This window comes from Nicotiana tabacum, chromosome 18 (assembly GCF_000715075.1).
Source record: "Nicotiana tabacum cultivar K326 chromosome 18, ASM71507v2, whole genome shotgun sequence".
In the NCBI taxonomy this organism is placed as follows: Eukaryota; Viridiplantae; Streptophyta; class Magnoliopsida; order Solanales; family Solanaceae; genus Nicotiana; species Nicotiana tabacum.
The window spans coordinates 64,182,719-64,203,491 of record NC_134097.1 but is presented as its reverse complement, the minus strand read 5'-3'; the positions used below and the strand labels follow the sequence as shown (position 1 = coordinate 64,203,491).

The window sequence follows — 20,773 nt, the reverse complement described above, 5'->3', positions numbered from 1 at the left end:
ATGACTCTTACTATTCATGAACGACCTTTACTGTTCATGATTATGACTCTTACTATTTACTTTACGACTTTTTTACATGACTCTTACTATTTATGAACGACCTTTACTGTTCATGATTATGACTCTTACTTTACGACTTTTTTACATGACTCGACCCTTTACATTATTTGTTTTCAATAGTTGTTTCCTTCATTTGTCTTCTTGCTGATACCTTTATTCTAGTTGGACTTCTGGTACATAGTTATCATCTCCGTTGCACTTTGAACATATGTGGTCTGGATATTTGTGTCCCACTAGTTTGCAGTATCTTGTCAATAACTCGTTTGAAATAAATTCTTTTTTCAATGCTCTGGTAGTTGGTTGCATTTCTGGCTTTAATAATGATAAAATCCATTTCTGGACTTCATCCATATCTCCTTGTCGTAGTTCTTTTGAGTTGGCATATATCATTAACTGGTCTCTGGAATAATAGCTCCAGATAGCATTTCCTTGTAGATAATTGTTAGCTAGTTCTTGAATAATAGTTGTTATACCAATTATTCTTTTGTTGGCATAGAAACTTGGTATCTCCATTTTCTGTATCTCCGGTTGTTTCTCTATTTCTTCCGGTATTATCATATCTCGTGTTAGTCCTATCTTTATCACCTGTATAATGGGTTTTATTTCATCATATAGTATTTCAGCTGGTGCTGTATAGAATTTGATGAAGAATAGGTTGCCTTTTGTAATTCTTTTGAAGGTGACAAATGCTTTGTATAGCTCTGGTATTCCAATTATTTCTTCTCCGTCGTGGGTATATATGGTGCTGAGTAGTCCGTAGTTGTAACATGTCTTTACTAGGTTGGCTTTTGTTTTTGGTTGGGCTATTAGCCTATTATATCCCTGTAGTTTTTGGGTTCTATAATCTTGTATTGGATCTATAGTAGTAGTTGATCTGGGGTTTAGGTTTAGAAATGTCTGAATTTTATATATATTCTCAATATATGTTTGAGTAATATGGTTATATACTTTTTTGTTGTGGTGTAGGCTATTAGCATAGGTTGTAGTTTGTGGGGTTATAGCTATTGCTTCTTTTGGCTTTTTTGATGTAAATGGCTTATCAAATACGTTGTTTAAATTTACATTGGTATGTAGCTTCTTATTCACCTGTTTGCTTATGCCTGCAGCTGTAGGTAAACAAACTTTGTCATGGGTTTTTTGGAGTTTCCCAACGTCTCCTTCTAATTCTGGAATTTTTAAGTCTTCCGATCGACTTAGCTCCGCATTTTTATAGTCATGCTGCTGACTTTCTAGCTGTTGTAATCTTTTGCCCATACTATCCATCTGTAATGATAGGGTAGTAAGGATTGCAAATATATCTTTCGATTCTTGATTCTCATCAGTTTGAGTACTTTTGTCTTGATAAGTAATCTGCAATAACATTCTTGTCAGTTCGTATTACTTCAATTGTAAATGTAAAATTTTGTATATTCAATACAAGTCTTCTTATTTCCTTTGTAGTTACTGAATCTTGTACTTTCCGTGTTATCCACCATTTTACTTGTGTATTATCTGTTCTTACAATAAACTTGTTATAAACAATATATGGCTCAAATGCTAACAAACATTTATATAATCCAAATAGTTCTTTCCTATTTATCTCCCATTTAATTTGTGGTTCCGTGTATGATCCTGAATAATATCTACAATGGTGTTCAATATTTTTATTATCATATTTATATTTTAGAAATCCTCCATAGCTGTGATCACTAGAATCAGTTTCTACAATATATGTGAACTTTTTCTTTTCATCTGGGAAATATAGTTTTGGTAATTTTTTACACATATTTTTTATCTTCTGTATATGTATTTTATCCTTTTCGTCAAAATGATATTCTATATCCTTTTTTAATTTTCTCTGTAATGGTTTTAAGTTTTCTGCTAATTTAGGAATATATTCTCTTACTTGGTTAACCAATCCTAAAAATGATTGTAACTTCTTTTTTGTATCAAGTGTTTCATTTAAGTTAATTATTTTTTGTACTATATGGGTTTGCATTTTTATTCCGTTTTTGTCTATTTGTATACCTAAAAATTCTATTTGATTTTTCATTACTTCTGCTTTCTTTTTACTTAAACTTATTCCTGATATTTCTACAATGTGTATGAATTTTTCTAGTAGTTTTATATGTTCGTTCTCTGTTCTAAAGTATAACAGTATATCGTCTATATATATTATACAATTTTCTAATTGGTTAAAGTAGTTATCCATAAAATGTTGATATCTACCTGGTGCATTTTTATATCCAAATGGAAATACATTCCATTCATAAAATCCTTGTGGTACTGTGAATGCTGTTAACATCTTAGATTCGTCTTCTAGTTTTAAATGGTAAAATCCTGATTTACAATCAAACTTACTGAAATAGTTATATCCTTGTATTTGTCTGATTTTTAGTATTTTATTTGGTATCAGATAATTATATGTTTTTGTTTTTGCATTTAAATTTCTATAATCTATAACCATACAGCTTTTTCCTCGTTTTTGTTCACTATGCTTATTTACTGTAAATGCCGGGCTAGTATGTTTACTATTACTTTCTTGTATGTACTTATTGTCTAATAATTTCTTTATATGCATTTTAAATTCTGTTAAATCATTAAAGTTGTATTTTAAAGGTTTTTGTGTTACTATGCTATTTTCATCTATTAGTTCAATTTTATTTTTGTTTTATGTTTTTCACATCCTTGGAGTGGATTATCATTATATAGTAATTCTAATTTATCTTGCAGTAGTTTTATTTTATTTATTGAGAAAATGATTATCTCTATATTATGGTTGTTTTGTATTACATTTTCTAATTTTTGGGTAATCTTTTCACTTCCTTTAATCCAGGGTGTTGTTTTTCTTACTTTATTATTTACTCTTTTTGCTCCTAATTTTTGTTTACACGGGGTAGTAAACCACCAATGTGTTTTTATTATTATATGTGGGTATAATTTATCTAAAAATGGCATTCCTAATAATATATCTTTATTTGTGAATTCATAACTATATATTTCTTCTATGGTTAATATTTTATCCCATATTTGTATCTTTATATTTCTTGCTTTGTATGTTATCATACTTCCCTCATTATTGAATCCTGTTACTACTATGGGATTTTTTAGCTTTTCCCATTTACTTTCTGGTAAACAATTATGTCTACACATGTTAGCTTCTGCTCCTGTATCCATCATAGGTGTATAGTATCTATTATAATATCCTTCTACTATTATCTTGGCAAGTATGTATATCTTTGGCATTATATCAAAGTTCTTTTTATTATTATTTTCTTATTTTCATAACTTATCGTTAATTGTCTATCTTCTAATTTATATGGTTTGACTTTTTCTAACCATTTTATTCCTAGTGTAATGTTTTTATCGCCTTGATATATTTTAAAATTTATTAATATTGGTATTCCTCCAATAATTAATTCTTTTTCAGTTGTTTCTTCGTTTTTTCTTAACGCTTTTGGTAGTTCTGAATTTTGCTGTTCTATTGTCACTATCTCTTGTTTCGGTATTAATTCTCTTATAACATAATTCTCTTCCTGCCCTGTATTTATTAATATTAAATATTTTCTTTGGTCCATTATTCCTGTTATATAATAATGGTGTGGGTTTATTTCTTCTATTTTTTGTTCTATTAATTTTTGTGGAGTTATATAATTTATTCTTCTTGATGTACTTCTTGATGTACTTATTCTTGATGACGTTTCTGGCATTTCATTATTTGTTCATTTTGACGTGCTTAATCTTTCTTTTACTATTTCTAAATCTTCTTCCATGTCCATTTCCGTATAACTGTAATCATTGTTGTCTATAACTGATACTATTCTTTCGAATGGATTTTCTATTTTATTTTATTTATTTTATTTTTAGTTGTTATCTTATGTTTTGTTGTTAAAACATATAGATTTTTACATCTTGCTGTGAATATTTTACTTCCTGGTGCTAATTCTATTCCAGACATTTTCCAGTATAGCACTAATGATTTATCTATATTTTTATCATCTATTGCTACTGAATAGTTGGCACTTACTATAAATTTAAATTTTTGGTATATTAAGTTACCTCTTACGGCACTTATTATACTCTTTTCTATAGGTTGTACAATTCTATCATCTGCCAAGTATATTTCTATAGGGGTATCTATTCCTTCCCTAAAACATGCTTTTATTAGGATCTCCGTTCCTCCTAAGTGTACATATTTTATTGGATTTTTTGCTTTTATATCTTGTATTTCTTTATTTAGTAGTTTTTATTTAAAATTGGTATTTGTGCTTTACCTTTGATGTATTTACAATCTATTATATGTTCTCTTTGGCTTACTACATAGTATTCTTCTTTCTGTCTTTTAAACCAATTCTTTATTGTTGGTACTTCTAATATTTTGTCTATGCTTAGATCCAATTCTTTTCCTTTTATTTGTTCAAATATATTAGCGTCAAATATTATTTTTTGTTCTGAAGATTGTTCATCTTGGTGTTCTTCTTGTTGTATAATTTGTATATCTTTTTCAGTCATTACTTTCTTCGTCTGATTCTTCTATGTTATTGTCTATTTCTTTTTCATTTTCGGGGAACTCGTTTTCTGATATCTCATATATGTTGTCTTCACTGCTTAATTCATAATCTACATATTCTATTTGTGTATATTTATCATTATCTATCATTATTTCGGTAATTTGTTTTTTCTTTGGGTTTTTTGGTAATCTACAATCTTTGGCTAAGTGTCCTAGCTTTCCACAATTATAGCAAGTACATTCTGTTAGTTTTTTCTTTTTCCTATATGGTTTTTTATGTTTATAATTTTTTACATAATATCTTCCTCTTGGTTTCCTATATTTATATTTTGAATATTTTGATTTAAATTTCTTTCTCTTTCCTTTTTTTTGTAATATTTATCTGTGCAGCCAAATTGGGGTGCTATTCTACTTTTGCAGCATGCCAAATATTTTACTAATATTTTATCCATTTTGATATTTTCTTTATACTTTTCGCATAATTCTATAAACCAGTTTTGTAGAAATTTTATTCGAGCTCCTAGAGTATCTGCTAGTCTGCTTCATTCCAATTTTTTATTATTTTTGAGCTAAACGGTTCTGGTAATTTTGTAAAATATAATTTTCTTATTTCCTTACTTTCATATGGACTATATGTTCTTTTATAATAATAGTCTCTAAATGCACAAGTATATTCGTCTATATAACACATATTACATATTGCTAATTTTGTCATCAAATTTCTATTTGTAGTTTTTTCTTTATTTTGTTCTTCTACTTCTGTTGTCATACTACTAAACTCATTTTTTATTGCTATTTCGTATTTATTCAATATATCTGTCACTGTTGTTGCTGTTGTTCCATCAAGTTTTTTATTACTTCTTAATGTATCTAGGCTTTCACTTGATAAATTTTGTAACCATAGTTTTACCGTTCCTATAAGTGTTCTTTCTATATATCCTGGTGTTTCAACTATTGCAATTTTATTATATATTAGTTGTTTGGAGATGTACCCTATCCATAATTGGATTGTTTTATTTATATCTGCTACACAATCTAGATCTAAAAAATTACATTGTTCAGTTATCTGTCTTGGTGTCCATTTCCTATTTAGCCTTTTATCCCATAATGTTTTATTTCTATCATATGAATCATAACTTACTCTGTAATAGGTTGGGTTTAGTTGTCTTGGATTTTTTACTTATTTCTTCCACCTTGATCTTCTTGGATTTTGAAGGTTCATTCGATGATTCCCTTTGTCTTTTCTTCCCTTCATTGGGTCCCGAGGTACCCTCTTCACAAAGCGATGTTCCCTTCATCAAAGGGACCTCCCCCAGACCTACCCGAATGTAAGAGGGAAGCACATGGAGTGAGAACGCTATCAGTATCAGTTCAGATTAGAAGGTACGACTGCAACAGGGGTGAAGGCTCACCGTGGTCCTTGGCTTCCCATCGAGCCTAGGACAGATCACGCCACACTCGCTCAGGTTATGGGAAAATTGAGTCCAGCCGGCCGACCCAGCCCGGGGTAAATTGCTACGACTGCATCAGCTGAAGAAATTAAGCACGCGGAAAGATGTATCTAAAAAGAAGCAAGGAAATACTAGATAATGTATCTACTTACGTTCCATGTTCCACCTTTCGGGGAACGACATCCTTTCCACCAGGATAAGGTCCGAATTCCTAACTCGGACAAAGCGGCTCATCCACCCTCCGTTCCCAGCTTCTTCGATGCAAGCAAAAAGAGCCCTGGAAGCTTGCCAGTGGAGCTTAACCATACCCTCACGGAAATGACGGGGTATGTACATCTTGATCAAGTGATCGAGGGTGAAGGGCATCTCCTCAATCATGTTCGCATTGTACCTGATCATGTAGATAATGCGCCAAAATGAAGGGTGGATTTGGCTGAGGGTCACTTGATAATGTTGGTAGATGTCGAGAATCACGGGGTCTATAGGAGGCAAAGATAGCCCCACTGTCCCAAGGGTAAATGGGTAAGTATACACATTGAGAAAATAGGCTTTGTATGTCGCTATATCCTCCTCCAGAGAAGGGATCTCCACAAGCACCGCATCCCCCCAGCAGTAATCAATCATCACCGTTTCGACGTCTATTATTGAGCTAATATACTGAGACACAGGATCACGATGCCCCGACTTTGAAGAAGGTCTCTCGACCTTGAAATAGGAAGTCGTTGTAAAAAATCCTGGAACGCATTCCTTAGCACGTTCTCCTGAGAAGCAGAGGCGGAAGTTTTTGCCATACCTAAAAGATTTCAGAGGAGAAAGGGAAGTTGCATTTCAAAGAAAGAACAAAAGTAATGGTAGAAGAAAACTTTTTGGGGGCTTGGTGGTGAGTTATAAATAACAAGAGGAGAAGTATTTATAAAGGCCCCACAAGCGCGTTGAAGGAAGCCAAGGGACAACCAACCGTTGTAATCAATACTAAGGCTTTCATGGGCTGTGTGTACGCCATATTTTGAAACCTTATGATTGATGTCATTTCGGAAGTACCAGAGGGGCAGAAATTCAAGGTCGTTTCTTATCACTTTTACTCTAAGAAACGCGGGGACTATCTATATACGGTAAAATCAGAGGGTCCAATTTTCCAGAAGAAGAACAAGAGCTAAAACTGACAAATGAGATAGAAAAGTTCAAATTACAGTTAGAAGAAATACATGATAATCCACCAAAAATAAGCATGAACGAAATAAATGACCAAAGTGATAACGACACAAATCTAGGAGAAGACTATTCAGAAACAAGTGAAACATACACAGAACTAATAGAAAAAATGGAAAAGATGAAAACAAATCCAGAAATAAATACAGGAGATATGATCGAAGATAAACCAAGCACATCAGGAGTAAAAAATCCAAGACAACTAAACCCAACCTATTACAGAGTAAGTTATGATTCATATGATAGAAATAAAACATTATGGGATAAAAGGCTAAATAGGAAATGGACACCAAGACAGATAACTGAACAATGTAATTTTTTAGATCTAGATTGTGTAGCAGATATAAATAAAACAATCCAATTATGGATAGGGTACATCTCCAAACAACTAATAGATAATAAAATTGCAATAGCTGAAACACCAGGATATATAGAAAGAACACTTATAGGAACGGTAAAACTATGGTTACAAAATTTATCAAGTGAAAGCCTAGATACATTAAGAAGTAATAAAAAACTTGATGGAACAACAGCAACAACAGTGACAGATATATTGAATAAATATGAAATAGCAATAAGAAATGAGTTTAGTAGTATAACAACATAAGTAGAAGAACAAAATAAAGAAAAAACTACAAATAGAAATTTGATGACAAAATTAGCAATATGTAATATGTGTTATATAGACGAATATACTTGTGCATTTAGAGACTATTATTATAAAAGAACATATAGTCCATATGAAAGTAAGGAAATCAGAAAATTATATTTTACAAAATTACCAGAACCGTTTAGCTCAAAAATAATAAAAAATTGGAATGAAGCAGAACTAGCAGATACTCTAGGAGCTCGAATAAAATTTTTATAAAACTGGTTTATAGAATTATGCGAAAAGTATAAAGAAAATATCAAAATGGATAAAATATTAGTAAAAAATTTGGCATGCTGCAAAAGTAGAATAGCACCCCAATTTGGCTGCACAGATAAATATTACAAAAAAAAGGAAAGAGAAAGAAATTTAAATCAAAATATTCAAAATATAAATATAGGAAACCAAGAGGAAGATATTATGTAAAAAATTATAAACATAAAAAACCATATAGGAAAAAGAAAAAACTAACAGAATGTACTTGCTATAATTGTGGAAAGCTAGGACACTTAGCCAAAGATTGTAGATTACCAAAAAACCCAAAGAAAAAATAAATTACCGAAATAATGATAGATAATGATAAATATACACAAATAGAATATGTAGATTATGAATTAAGCAGTGAAGACAACATATATGAGATATCAGAAAACGAGTTCCCCGAAAATGAAAAAGAAATAGACAATAATATAGAAGAATCAGACGAAGAAAGTAATGACTGAAAAAGATATACAAATTATACAACAAGAAGAACACCAAGATGAACAATCTTCAGAACAAAAAATAATATTTGACGCTAATATATTTGAACAAATAAAAGGAAAAGAATTGGATCTAAGCATAGACAAAATATTAGAAGTACCAACAATAAAGAATTAGTTTAAAAGACAGAAAGAAGAATACTATGTAGTAAGCCAAAGAGAACATATAATAGATTGTAAATACATCAAAGGTAAAGCACAAATACCAATTTTAAATAAAAAACTACTAAATAAAGAAATACAAGATATAAAAGCAAAAAATCCAATAAAATATGTACACTTAGGAGGAACGGAGATCCTAATAAAAGCATGTTTTAGGGAAGGAATAGATACCCCTATAGAAATATACTTGGCAGATGATAGAATTGTACAACCTATAGAAAAGAGTATAATAAGTGCCGTAAGAGGTAACTTAATATACCAAAAATTTAAATTTATAGTAAGTGCCAACTATTCAGTAGCAATAGATGATAAAAATATAGATAAATCATTAGTGCTATACTGGAAAATGTCTGGAATAGAATTAGCACCAGGAAGTAAAATATTCACAGCAAGATGTAAAAATCTATATGTCTTAACAACAAAACATAAGATAACAACTAAAAATAAAATAAATAAAATAAAATAGAAAATCCATTCGAAAGAATAGTATCAGTTATAGACAACAATGATTACAGTTATACGGAAATGGACATGGAAGAAGATTTAGAAATAGTAAAAGAAAGATTAAACACGTCAAAACGAACAAATAATGAAATGCCAGAAACGTCATCAAGAATAAGTACATCAAGAAGTACATCAAGAAGAATAAATTATATAACTCCACAAAAATTAATAGAACAAAAAATAGAAGAAATAAACCCACACCATTATTATATAACAGGAATAATGGACCAAAGAAAATATTTAATATTAATAAATACAGGGCAGGAAGAGAATTATGTTATAAGAGAATTAATACCAGAACAAGAGATAGTGACAATAGAACAGCAAAATTCAGAACTACCAAAAGCGTTAAGAAAAAACGAAGAAACAACTGAAAAAGAATTAATTATTGGAGGAATACCAATATTAATAAATTTTAAAATATATCAAGGCGATAAAAACATTACACTAGGAATAAAATGGTTAGAAAAAGTCAAACCATATAAATTAGAAGATAGACAATTAACGATAAGTTATGAAAATAAGAAAATAATAATAAAAAGAACTTTGATATAATGCCAAAGATATACATACTTGCCAAGATAATAGTAGAAGGATATTATAATAGATACTATACACCTATGATGGATACAGGAGCAGAAGCTAACATGTGTAGACATAATTGTTTACCAGAAAGTAAATGGGAAAAGCTAAAAAACCCCATAGTAGTAACAGGATTCAATAATGAGGGAAGTATGATAACATACAAAGCAAGAAATATAAAGATACAAATATGGGATAAAATATTAACCATAGAAGAAATATATAGTTATGAATTCACAAATAAAGATATATTATTAGGAATGCCATTTTTAGATAAATTATACCCACATATAATAACAAAAACACATTGGTGGTTTACTACCCCGTGTAAACAAAAATTAGGAGCAAAAAGAGTAAATAATAAAGTAAGAAAAACAACACCCTGGATTAAAGGAAGTGAAAAGATTACCCAAAAATTAGAAAATGTAATACAAAGCAACCATAATATAGAGATAATCATTTTCTCAATAAATAAAATAAAACTACTGCAAGATAAATTAGAATTACTATATAATGATAATCCACTCCAAGGATGGGAAAAACATAAAACAAAAATAAAGATTGAACTAATAGATGAAAATAGCATAGTAACACAAAAACCTTTAAAATACAACTTTAATGATTTAACAGAATTTAAAATGCATATAAAGGAATTATTAGACAATAAGTACATACAAGAAAGTAATAGTAAACATACTAGCCCGACATTTATAGTAAATAAGCATAGTGAACAAAAACGAGGAAAAAGCCGTATGGTTATAGATTATAGAAATTTAAATGCAAAAACAAAAACATATAATTATCCGATACCAAATAAAATACTAAAAATCAGACAAATACAAGGATATAACTATTTCAGTAAGTTTGATTGTAAATCAGGATTTTACCATTTAAAACTAGAAGACGAATCTAAGAAGTTAACAGCATTCACAGTACCACAAGGATTTTATGAATGGAATGTATTACCATTTGGATATAAAAATGCACCAGGTAGATATCAACATTTTATGGATAACTACTTTAACCAATTAGAAAATTGTATAATATATATAGATGATATACTATGATATTCTAGAACAGAGAACGAACATATAAAACTACTAGAAAAATTCATACACATTGTAGAAATATCAGGAATAAGTTTAAGTAAAAAGAAAGCAGAAGTAATGAAAAATCAAATAGAATTTTTAGGTATACAAATAGACAAAAACGGAAATATATTTGCAATCCTTACTACCCGATCATTACAGATGGATAGTATGGGCAAAAGATTACAACAGCTAGAAAGTCAGCAGCATGACTATAAAAATGCAGAGCTAAGTCGATCGGAAGACTTAAAAATTCCAGAATTAGAAGGAGACGTTGAGAAACTCCAAAAAACCCATGACAAAGTTTGTTTACCTACAGCTGCAGGCACAAGCAAACAGGTGAATAAGAAGCTACATACCAATGTAAATTTAAACAACGTATTTGATAAGCCATTTACATCCAAAAAGCCAAAAGAAGCAATAGCTATAACCCCACAAACTACAACCTATGCTAATAGCCTACACCACAACAAAAAGGTATATAACCATATTACTCAAACATATATTGAGAATATATATAAAATTCAGACATTTCTAAACCTAAACCCCAGATCAACTACTACTACAGATCCAACACAAGATTATATAACCCAAAAACTACAGGGATATAATAGGCTAATAGCCCAACCAAAAACAAAAGCCAACCTAGTAAAGACATGTTACAACTACGGACTACTCAGCACCGTATATACCCACGACGGAGAAGAAATAATTGGAATACCAGAGCTATACAAAGCATTTGTCACCTTCAAAAGAATTATAAAAGGCAACCTATTCTTCATCAAATTCTATACAGCACCAGCTGAAATACTATATGATGAAATAAAACCCATTATACAGGTGATAAAGATAGGACTAACACGAGATATGATAATACCGGAAGAAATAGAGAAACAACCGGAGATACAGAAAATGGAGATACCAAGTTTCTATGCCAACAAAAGAATAATTGGTATAGCAACTATTATTCAAGAACTAGCTAACAATTATCTACAAGGAAATGCTATCTGGAGCTATTATTCCAGAGACCGGTTAATGATATATGCCAACTCAAAAGAACTACGACAAGGAGATATGGATGAAGTCCAGAAATGGATTTTATCATTATTAAAGCCAGAAATGCAACCAACTACCAGAGCATTAAAAAAAGAATTTATTTCAAACAAGTTATTGACAAGATACTGCAAACTAGTGGGACACAAATATCCAGACCACATATGTTCAAAGTGCAATGGAGATGAAAACTATGTACCAGAAGTCCAACTAGAATGAAGGTATTAGCAAGAAGACAAATGAAGGAAACAACTATTGAAAACAAATAATGTAAAGGGTCGAGTCATGTAAAAAAGTCGTAAAGTAAGAGTCATAATCATGAATAGTAAAGGTCGTTCATGAATAGTAAGAGTCATGTAAAAAAGTCGTAAAGTAAATAGTAAGAGTCATAATCATGAACAGTAAAGGTCGTTCATGAATAGTAAGAGTCATTTGTGAACAGTAGGAGTCGTTTTAATTTTCTATATATAGAATGTAAATCCGAGGAAGAAAGGACATCCTCATACTCACCTTCTCTCTCTTATCTTCTCTCAATAAAATATCTGATTATATACAAACTTCTGAAAGCTATGGAGCATTCAAACGAATTACAAAACCTGGTAAGTTTATTCATAATCATGTTTAACTAAACTCTTATATTCCTTATAATCTCTTGAATATCATAATTGTTTATCATGTTATAGTACTGTTATAAAGAACATCTTGAGAAAGTTTGCATGTCTAATAATGCTGAGAGTAGTTAAGCCCAGACTATGCCATCCTAAAGTGGAAATCAGTAGGCAAGGAAGCCGTTTAGGGAGTACACAGAGTTGAGGCGCTGTTAGGGTAAATGATTGAAGCATGAAAAACATGGTAGTGACCAGAAAAGATTGTTCAGTATAACTTATTAAAATATGATAAACTCTATGATAAACAAAGAGGTTAGAGGGAATATGTTTAGTAAACACATGATAAGGATAAATAGTAAATCTGAATGAACAACCACACGTATTTATTAGAAGAAAATATTGACTACAAAATACTTATATTATATATCTTTAACAGACTTAATAACGATGTTAAAAGAAAAATTTATGATATTTTAGTTACTTTTGAAATAATATATGTAATGGAACAAGCATTTACAGAACTAATTGTATCACAAGAAATAGATATATTAGATCTATATGAATTAGATTTATATTCAGATTAATGATCACATATCAAGTTAATAAAATCTGTTTATAAATGAAACATAACACTTTTCATTACATAAGATTCTATAACACCCAGAAATGGAAACTTCTTAAAAACCTCAGTAACATAAATAGAAAAATAGATTGTGTTAAACACAATATTAAAACCTGCAAAGACATAATTAAATATAATAGATTACGTAATAAAGCTTTATTAACTATAGAGAAAGAAATTGAATTTTATAGAGATAATCTTGAGACCTATCAACACAGAAAAACAATAATTCTTACAAATATTAAAACAATGAATATATGTATCAGCAGGTATACATCGCAGTATTAAAATTAAAATGACCCCCTCCAAATTCCCTTTTCTGTTAGATCAAGTTTACGCTTAATTATATGGATATGATTTGTTTAGGCAAGGACATTGTTGATGTAGTAGCCCAATTCAGAAGGCTTCTTTGACTCAGAGGCAGACCATTTCCTTTGTTTGGGGCCTCCAATCCTTTTGTGTGGGATCAAGCCTTTTTTGTGCAATAAATTAGTTTTCCGTCACACAAGCCTTTTGGCTAATTTAAATGGAACCTTTAACTACATTTAGTGTTAATTAATTAAGCCTATCAAGTAGATTGGCGGTGAGTCATAACTAGATAACTCATAGTTCATGGCCCTTCAAGCTATAGTTTGAATATCCTTTAAAAATGGAATTGAGGTGCGCTGCGCCAAGTAAGATGACAAATCGCGTGGCCCTCTTTAATTATGTCTTTAATAACATTTAGAATTCAAGGCGTGCCATTTAGTAAATTTCCATGGCCCTCGCAAAGTTAAAAACGCGTAGTTGCTTTAGGTGCGATATTTTAATAAAATTACTTTTCCTAAATTCGGGTGAACATTTATGTGACCCAAATCCGAATCCCAACGATGTTAAAATATGTTAAAAATTACGGTGCATTTATGTGACGTGGTTCGAGACGTGTTTTAATAACGTTGCAATCTTCTTTAAAAATGATTAAAAGCGGTTAAAAGTAAAAATGCACATAGGTCTTAAAGGTGTTTTAAAATCAGATAATTAAGCTGAATATAACAGTTGAGCGACCGTGCTAGAACCACGGAACTCGGGAATGCCTAACACCTTCTCCCGGGTTAACAGAATACCTTACCCGGATTTTTGGTTCGCGGACTGTAATGCAGAGTCAAACTTTTCCTCGATTCGGGATTCAACCGGTGACTTGGGACACCATAAATCTCCCAAGTGGCGACTCTGAATCTTTTAACAATAAATCCTGTTTATATTGTCCTTTAATTGGAAAAACTCCCTTTATTTATACCCTTCTGGTGGTGTGGGTAAAAAGGAGGTGTGACAGCTCTTGCGACTCTGCTGGGGACCGAATCCAGAACCTCTTTGTTCAGGGTTCAAGAATTCGAGCATAGAATAATTTTTATGTTTGGCTTTATTTATTATCTGATTTTATTACATGATTGTGGCTAATGTGCTAAATGTTGCTTTTTGTCGATTTGATATTATCTGAACTGTATATATAAACTGCTACGAAACCCCTCTCTTCTCTCTCCTGAGGAGTGCACGCTGGTCGTGACTTCTTTCTGTTAGTGTCAAATCCCAAATAGAACGAGGCTGGGACAAGTAGCAAAGCCGGATAATCCTTTGGTTACCGGTACGCAGCCCCCTCCTCGGCTTGAGTTGTCCGCTCGGGTAAGCCAGGTCTAGAATAAATAAACCCAGGGTTTTAAATGTAGTATAACAATACCTCATGCCGGATACATAGTAGTAGCGTTTTGCTTGCATCATGTGCATATCTGACTTTGGAGACTCAACACAGGGGTTGGGTCTGTCTAGGATAGGTGCACTCGAAATAAAAGACCACCCTGATGCATCTTACTTGCTACTTGTGTATTTATTTGCTTCAGATTTGCATGTTGACCGGCTTTTGAATAAAAGGAGAGAATTTGGAAAAGAAATAGCTCTATGAGGGTTAAAGAGAGTTAATCGCCTGTTTTGAAAAAAACCAGTGTCCAAATCGTGTCGAAACTTTGCTGAATTTTTGAGAAATTGAATAATCTTTGTCTTCAAAAATAGTTTGTTTTATTTGCCAACGGAATGAAAAAAAAGAGTTTTGCCAATGGAGTGAAAAAAAAGAAGAGAAGAAAAAGAAGTTTTTTTATTTGCCAGAACTACACCAGTTTGATTCTCACAGGATGTGAGATACGTAGGCAACCCCCATCGGGTCCAACTTCCTTTTTGCAAAAATAATCCAAAAGAACAAAAATTTTACTTTTATTTGAAAATAGTTAGGGTGATGCCATTCTTGTCAGAAATAGCCGAATGTCCCTAAAAGGGCACCGAAAGGATATTTTTGCAAGAACAACTGTCTGTGGTCATTTTTTAAGGTTTTCACCGGTTAGCCAACACAGCCTTAAAATCTTCGTATTCGAGGTGCTGAAAGGCCATATTTGCAAAACCGGATTTTATTTTTTGAAAAAAAGGGAAAAGAAAAAGTGTGTTAATTTTGTCTTTGTGTCAAATGAGTCTTGATTTTTGCTTAATCACCCTAATAAATGTGCAGAATGAGCACGAGTCCAAGTTTGCTGATATCAGTCATGAACAAGATCCCTTTGGAATTGAACAAGTGGTGGGAAGATCTGGGAAAATCATAGCAAGATACGGTAAATATACATTTAGGAGGTCTCACCGGGTTGTTAAAAATCAGGCACAAAGGAGATGTCATAAAGGCTTTGGTTACATTTTGGGACCCGGCCCATAATGTGTTTCACTTTTCGGATTTTGAACTCACCCCAACCTTGGAAGAGATAGCAGGTTATATGGGAAGTACTGAAGGGCTGAGACATAAGTATCTGATCGCTCCAAGAGCCGTTAACTCTCACAAGTTCATAGATTTGCTAAAGATAAGCAAGGGAGTACTGTATTCCGAGTTGGAAGATGGTTTTGCTACTCTACGTTCTATATACCAGAGGTACGGGCATGTAGGAGGGTTCAATGATCCGGCAAGCGGGGTTTGTAGCAAAGGAACCGAACAAAGTGGGATGAACATAGGCGTTTTGCCTTCATGGTAGCTTTTTTAGGCCTTGTGGTATTTCCCCGAAAAGACGGGAATATTGATTTGCGGGTGGTCGAAGTCGTTAAGGTCCTGATTACCAATGCCAAGAGCATTCTCGCCCCTATGATAGTGTCTGAGATATACCGAGCTCTCACAGCCTGTAAAGCTGGGGCAGATTTCTTCGAGGGGTGCAATTTGCTATTACAGATGTGGATGATCGAGCACCTGTGCCATCGCCCTCAGTATATGAGTTACGGATCCATAGAGAAAAGTTGTATTGAAGAGTTTGACACAAGAATTGCAGGGTTTAAGCGGCCAGAGGGTTTTAAAGATTGGGTATCCTACCTTCGCTCCATTACTGCAGGGCAAATAGAATGGACATTGGGTTGGCTTCCTGTTGAAGAAATTGTGTATATGCCCGCCACTGGTCCTTATTTCCTCCTGATGGGTCTACGAGGTATTCAGCCTTACACTCCTTACCGGGCGATGAGACAGTTGAGAAGGTGTTAGGTGATGCATCCAGATGAAGATCTTAGTACGCATGCGGTCGAGGTTAGTTTTGACGGTCAATTTCATGAAGAGACAGTTCGTTCTATTTGGAATGAATGCCAGTACTTGATAGTAAACACTCGAGTGCGTGATTTATCTAGAGGGGAAGTCTCACCCGCCTATCTTTCTGGGTATAGAAAAAAGAACACTGCAAGGGCTGAACCAGAAAGACCAGCCAAAAAGCCTCATGTTCAGGAATTCGTTGAAGCGTCAGAAGAACAGTGGGCTTGGGTGTCTAAGGAGAATGAGGACAGGGCCACAATAGGAAAATTGGAAAAGCAAATCAGGGAGCTTCAATTATAGAGTAGCTTGCAGATTGCGGCGGATGAAGGGGAAAAGAAAAGGCTAGCCAAAGAAAATGAAGCCCTTCGAGCTCAAGTTCAGAAGATGAAAGTAGCGGCAGAAAATCCAGCCCGAAGCGACAGGGATGAAAAACTCATAGCTAACCTAAGGCAGAAAGTGAGTGACTATAGTTTTGATTTGAACAAAGCAGAAAATGAACTAGCCAAGGCTCAAAAACAATTGGCTAAAAATGAAAGCGAATGGGTACGCCTGGTTAAGCAGTTAAGAGAAAGGTACGACGATGAGGTCGCAGGGTTAAAGAAAAAGGTGATCGCCACGGAAAACAAAATGATCAAGCAGGCAAAAGACTTCAATGTTGAAAGGGAACATTGTTATACGGTATTGGTGCAGTTAGAAATAGATTTGCAACAGCTTCAGGAACAAAATTATGCTGCTGAGCAAACTTTGGAGGCCAGGGCCCAGCAGATTGGGCGTTTGTTACAAGAAAAAGGCGTCATAAGAGAGAGAATTAGAAACATCGCTGACTATATCGTTATGAAGTGCCACGTCTATGAGGATATGACTCGCACTACATTCTCTGCGGCGGTGATGACCTTTGTTAAACAAATAATGAACGACTTGGACCGAATTCAAAGGGATCTTGCACATAGGCCCGTGGCGAGACCGAATGATGTCCCGCGGGCACCAAGAGCATTGATGTACTCGTGATTTTCCGTTGAGTCTGTATTTCCTTTTCTGTCAAAGTCTATAAGTCATGTTAGGTTTGTATTTTCTTTCTGTTTTTGAGTCTGTATTTCTTTGGAGTATGATAACTTAATTTCGAAGTCAGTATTTTGTCTTTGCACCAGAGTCTGCTCGTCTTTTGAAATTTGTTAGTATTGAGCCTTTGTATTCGAAGCATCTGTGTTTATAAAACTGAAAAACCCCAAAAAAATGTTTTATTTTACTCTCACACTTATCTCCCAGAACTACGCTCGGTCTGGTTCATGCGGGGTCATGATACGTAGGCAATCTCCATATGATTCGACCATAACCAAAAGAAAGGAAAGAAATAAAAAGAAAGATAAAAAGGGGGAAAAGAAAAGAGGGGAAAAACAAGAGAGAGGAAGAGAAAGAAAGAAAATAAGAGAAATAAGAGGAAAGAAACGATGGCGAGGAGAGGATAGAGAAACAAAGAAAAGCAAAGAAAGAAAAAGAAAGAAAGTTGCAAAATGACCAAGTCGGGATGACGCAAGCGGCCGAACAAATGCATGATAGAAACGGTTAACTACTTAGGTGCATTCATCCCTCAAATGTGCGATTACCAACTTGTTGAAAACCTAACCACTAACAATGTTGTTGTTGATGAATTAAGTTCAGGCAGGTGGTTAGCTGGTCGGCATTCTGGCAACTCACTCCTTCAACACCCGATCGAAAGACAGGCTGAATATGGTCGACCAGGAACTAGAAACAAGTATTGTCGACCCATCGAAAGAGGTGGAAGAAATGGACGTTAACGCAACGAGGGAAGAAATGTATAAGCTGAAACAACAGATGGCTGAAATGTACCAAGCTTGGGCGAATGGGCATCTACCGCCAGTCTATCCCGCTAACCCCGCTTATATCCCACCATTAGCTCAACCTCAGGAACCTCCCACTGTGAACTTATCTCCAGCCTTTCCCCTCTACCAACAATGCCAAGGCACCACTTCCCATACTTCTCAAGCTCCACCACCCAAATAAGTCTCGTACCCTCCCACACCAATTACACCTGTTTTTGTGGCACCCCCACCTGCTACATTATATTGATCTTCCAGTGAACCTCTGTTCCAAACTCACGATAACCAGTACTATCCCCCTGAACCCACCTTCAAAGTTCTAGAACCATATCCTTACACTCCTGATCTTGATATCTCGGCAGAGACCGAGAAACTGCCCAAAAATCCCGAGCATGAAGAAATGATCAGAAAGGTGAAAAGCATAGAGCAATCGTTCCGAGATATGTGGGGGATGGGAGGTTAAGTGAGTGTAGCCTATAAGGACTTGTGTTTGTTCCCAGATGTTCAGTTGCCAGCAGGGTTCAAAATGCCCAAGTTTGATTTGTACGATGGGCATGATGACCCGGTAGCACACTTAAGAGGATTCTGTAGCAAGATGAGAGGAGCAGGTGGAAGAGACGAATTGCTGATGGCATATTCAGCCAAAGTTTGAGTGGGTCAACACTAGAATGCTACACCAGACAAGATCATAGTAGGTGGTACACATGGGACGATTTGGTCCACGCCTTCGCCTATCATTTTCAGTATAATCTTGAAATCATCCCAGACTGTCTGTCATTGACGAAGATTGAGAAGAAGCCCGGTGAGAGTTTCCGAGAATATGGGTTCTGTTGGATAGAGCAAGCAGCGAGGGTTGACCCCACGATGAAAGAGAGTGAGATGGTTGATTATTTCTTGCAGGCTTTGGAGCCCACTTATTTTGGTCATATGGTATCAGCAGTGGGCAAGTCCTTTAATGAAGTTGTGAAAATGGGAGGCATGGTTGAGGAGGGACTCAAGTCCAATAAGATCATGAGTTACTCAGCCATCAAAGCAACCACCCAGGCCATTCAAAACAGTACTGGGGGTGTACTCGGAAAGAAGAAGTAAAAGGATGTTGCAACGATCGAGTCGGCAGCTTGGGGTGGATCCAGGAACCGTCCACCATTCTACAACCAGCCTCGACCCTATCCCCAAACATACCCCCACACTCCATATAGCCCACCACAACACTACTACCCACCGCTAGATCCCCATTTTTCTGTCTATCACGCACAAAACTATACCCAACCTCTTGGTTACGCGCAATGGCGTGCTCCAGCTCCACAGAGTCTCTACCAAGCTCCACAAAATACCCATCCACCCCAAAAGCCTACAAAAACCCTCCTGGAACAAGTTTTCGACCCAATCAAGCCTTTAAGAATGAGAGGTTGCAGAAGCAGAAGACTTTCACTCCATTGGGAGAATCATATACCAGCCTATTCCACATACTGAGATAGTTAGGTATGTTGAATCCAATCGAGGCCAAAATGTCGAATCGCTTTCCCAGAAATCTTGATTGCTTGGTGAATTGTGAGTATTGTGCAGGGGCCCTAGGCCATGACACAGAGAAATGCTGGAAACTAAAAACAGTTGTACAAGAGCTCATTGATACTCATCGGATCGAGGTTCAGGCCCTAGAAACACCAAACATCAATCAGAATCCGCTACCAGCTCACCATGAGACCCATATGATTGAGTTGATACACAATGGAGGGGAGGCTAAGAAACCCTCGCAGACGGTGATGATGATCCGCTCCAGTGAAACCAGTTCAAAGGAATAGGTAACCAGTAGGGAATCAATGGTCTAGTTGACAGGGGTAGACAATAAGCCAGCTGTGGTAACCGGGAAAGGGTCGCAAGCGCTGTCACAGTGAAACCAGAGAAAACAAAAGTGGTGGTATCAGGGGTTACAAGTAAACCTATTGTGGTCGTGAAGGGTGCTCGCACAGAGCCTGTTATTATAAAACCAGTAACTCAACTCCCAGTGATCAACAGCAAGACGGTCCCGTGGAATTATGAACGAGTGACAGTAACTTACCAAGGGAAAGAGGTTAAATAAGAAGTGTGTGAGACCCATGGTTTAACTCGATCGGGGAGATGCT

General features: G+C 34.5%; 2 protein-coding genes across 2 annotated transcripts in view; one reads left to right on the top strand and one right to left on the bottom strand.

Annotated features, from left to right (window-relative positions):
* The window catches only part of LOC142172525 (uncharacterized), a 29,390-nt gene extending 27,968 nt beyond the window's left edge, over positions 1 to 1,422 (bottom strand). The window contains exon 1 of the mRNA XM_075236163.1: positions 455 to 1,422. Coding sequence (XP_075092264.1) covers positions 455 to 1,422 — 968 coding nt within the window. The remainder of the gene's footprint in view (positions 1 to 454) is intronic.
* A 9,695-nt stretch (positions 1,423 to 11,117) lies between these two features.
* Positions 11,118 to 17,112, top strand: LOC142172524 (uncharacterized). The gene is made up of 2 exons (XM_075236162.1): positions 11,118 to 11,986; positions 16,947 to 17,112. Exons 1-2 carry the CDS (start codon positions 11,118 to 11,120, stop codon positions 17,110 to 17,112), a joined length of 1,035 nt encoding a protein of 344 aa, XP_075092263.1.
* Positions 17,113 to 20,773: the final 3,661 nt, after the last annotated feature.

Excerpts from the sequence above, each read along its gene's own strand:
- LOC142172524 (XM_075236162.1), top strand. The coding sequence starts at position 11,118 with ATGGATAGTATGGGCAAAAGATTACAACAGCTAGAAAGTCAGCAGCAT. Across the intron at positions 11,987-16,946 it reads AGCTATTATTCCAGAGACCG|AAAAAAGAACACTGCAAGGG; the intron begins GTTAATGATATA and ends TTCTGGGTATAG.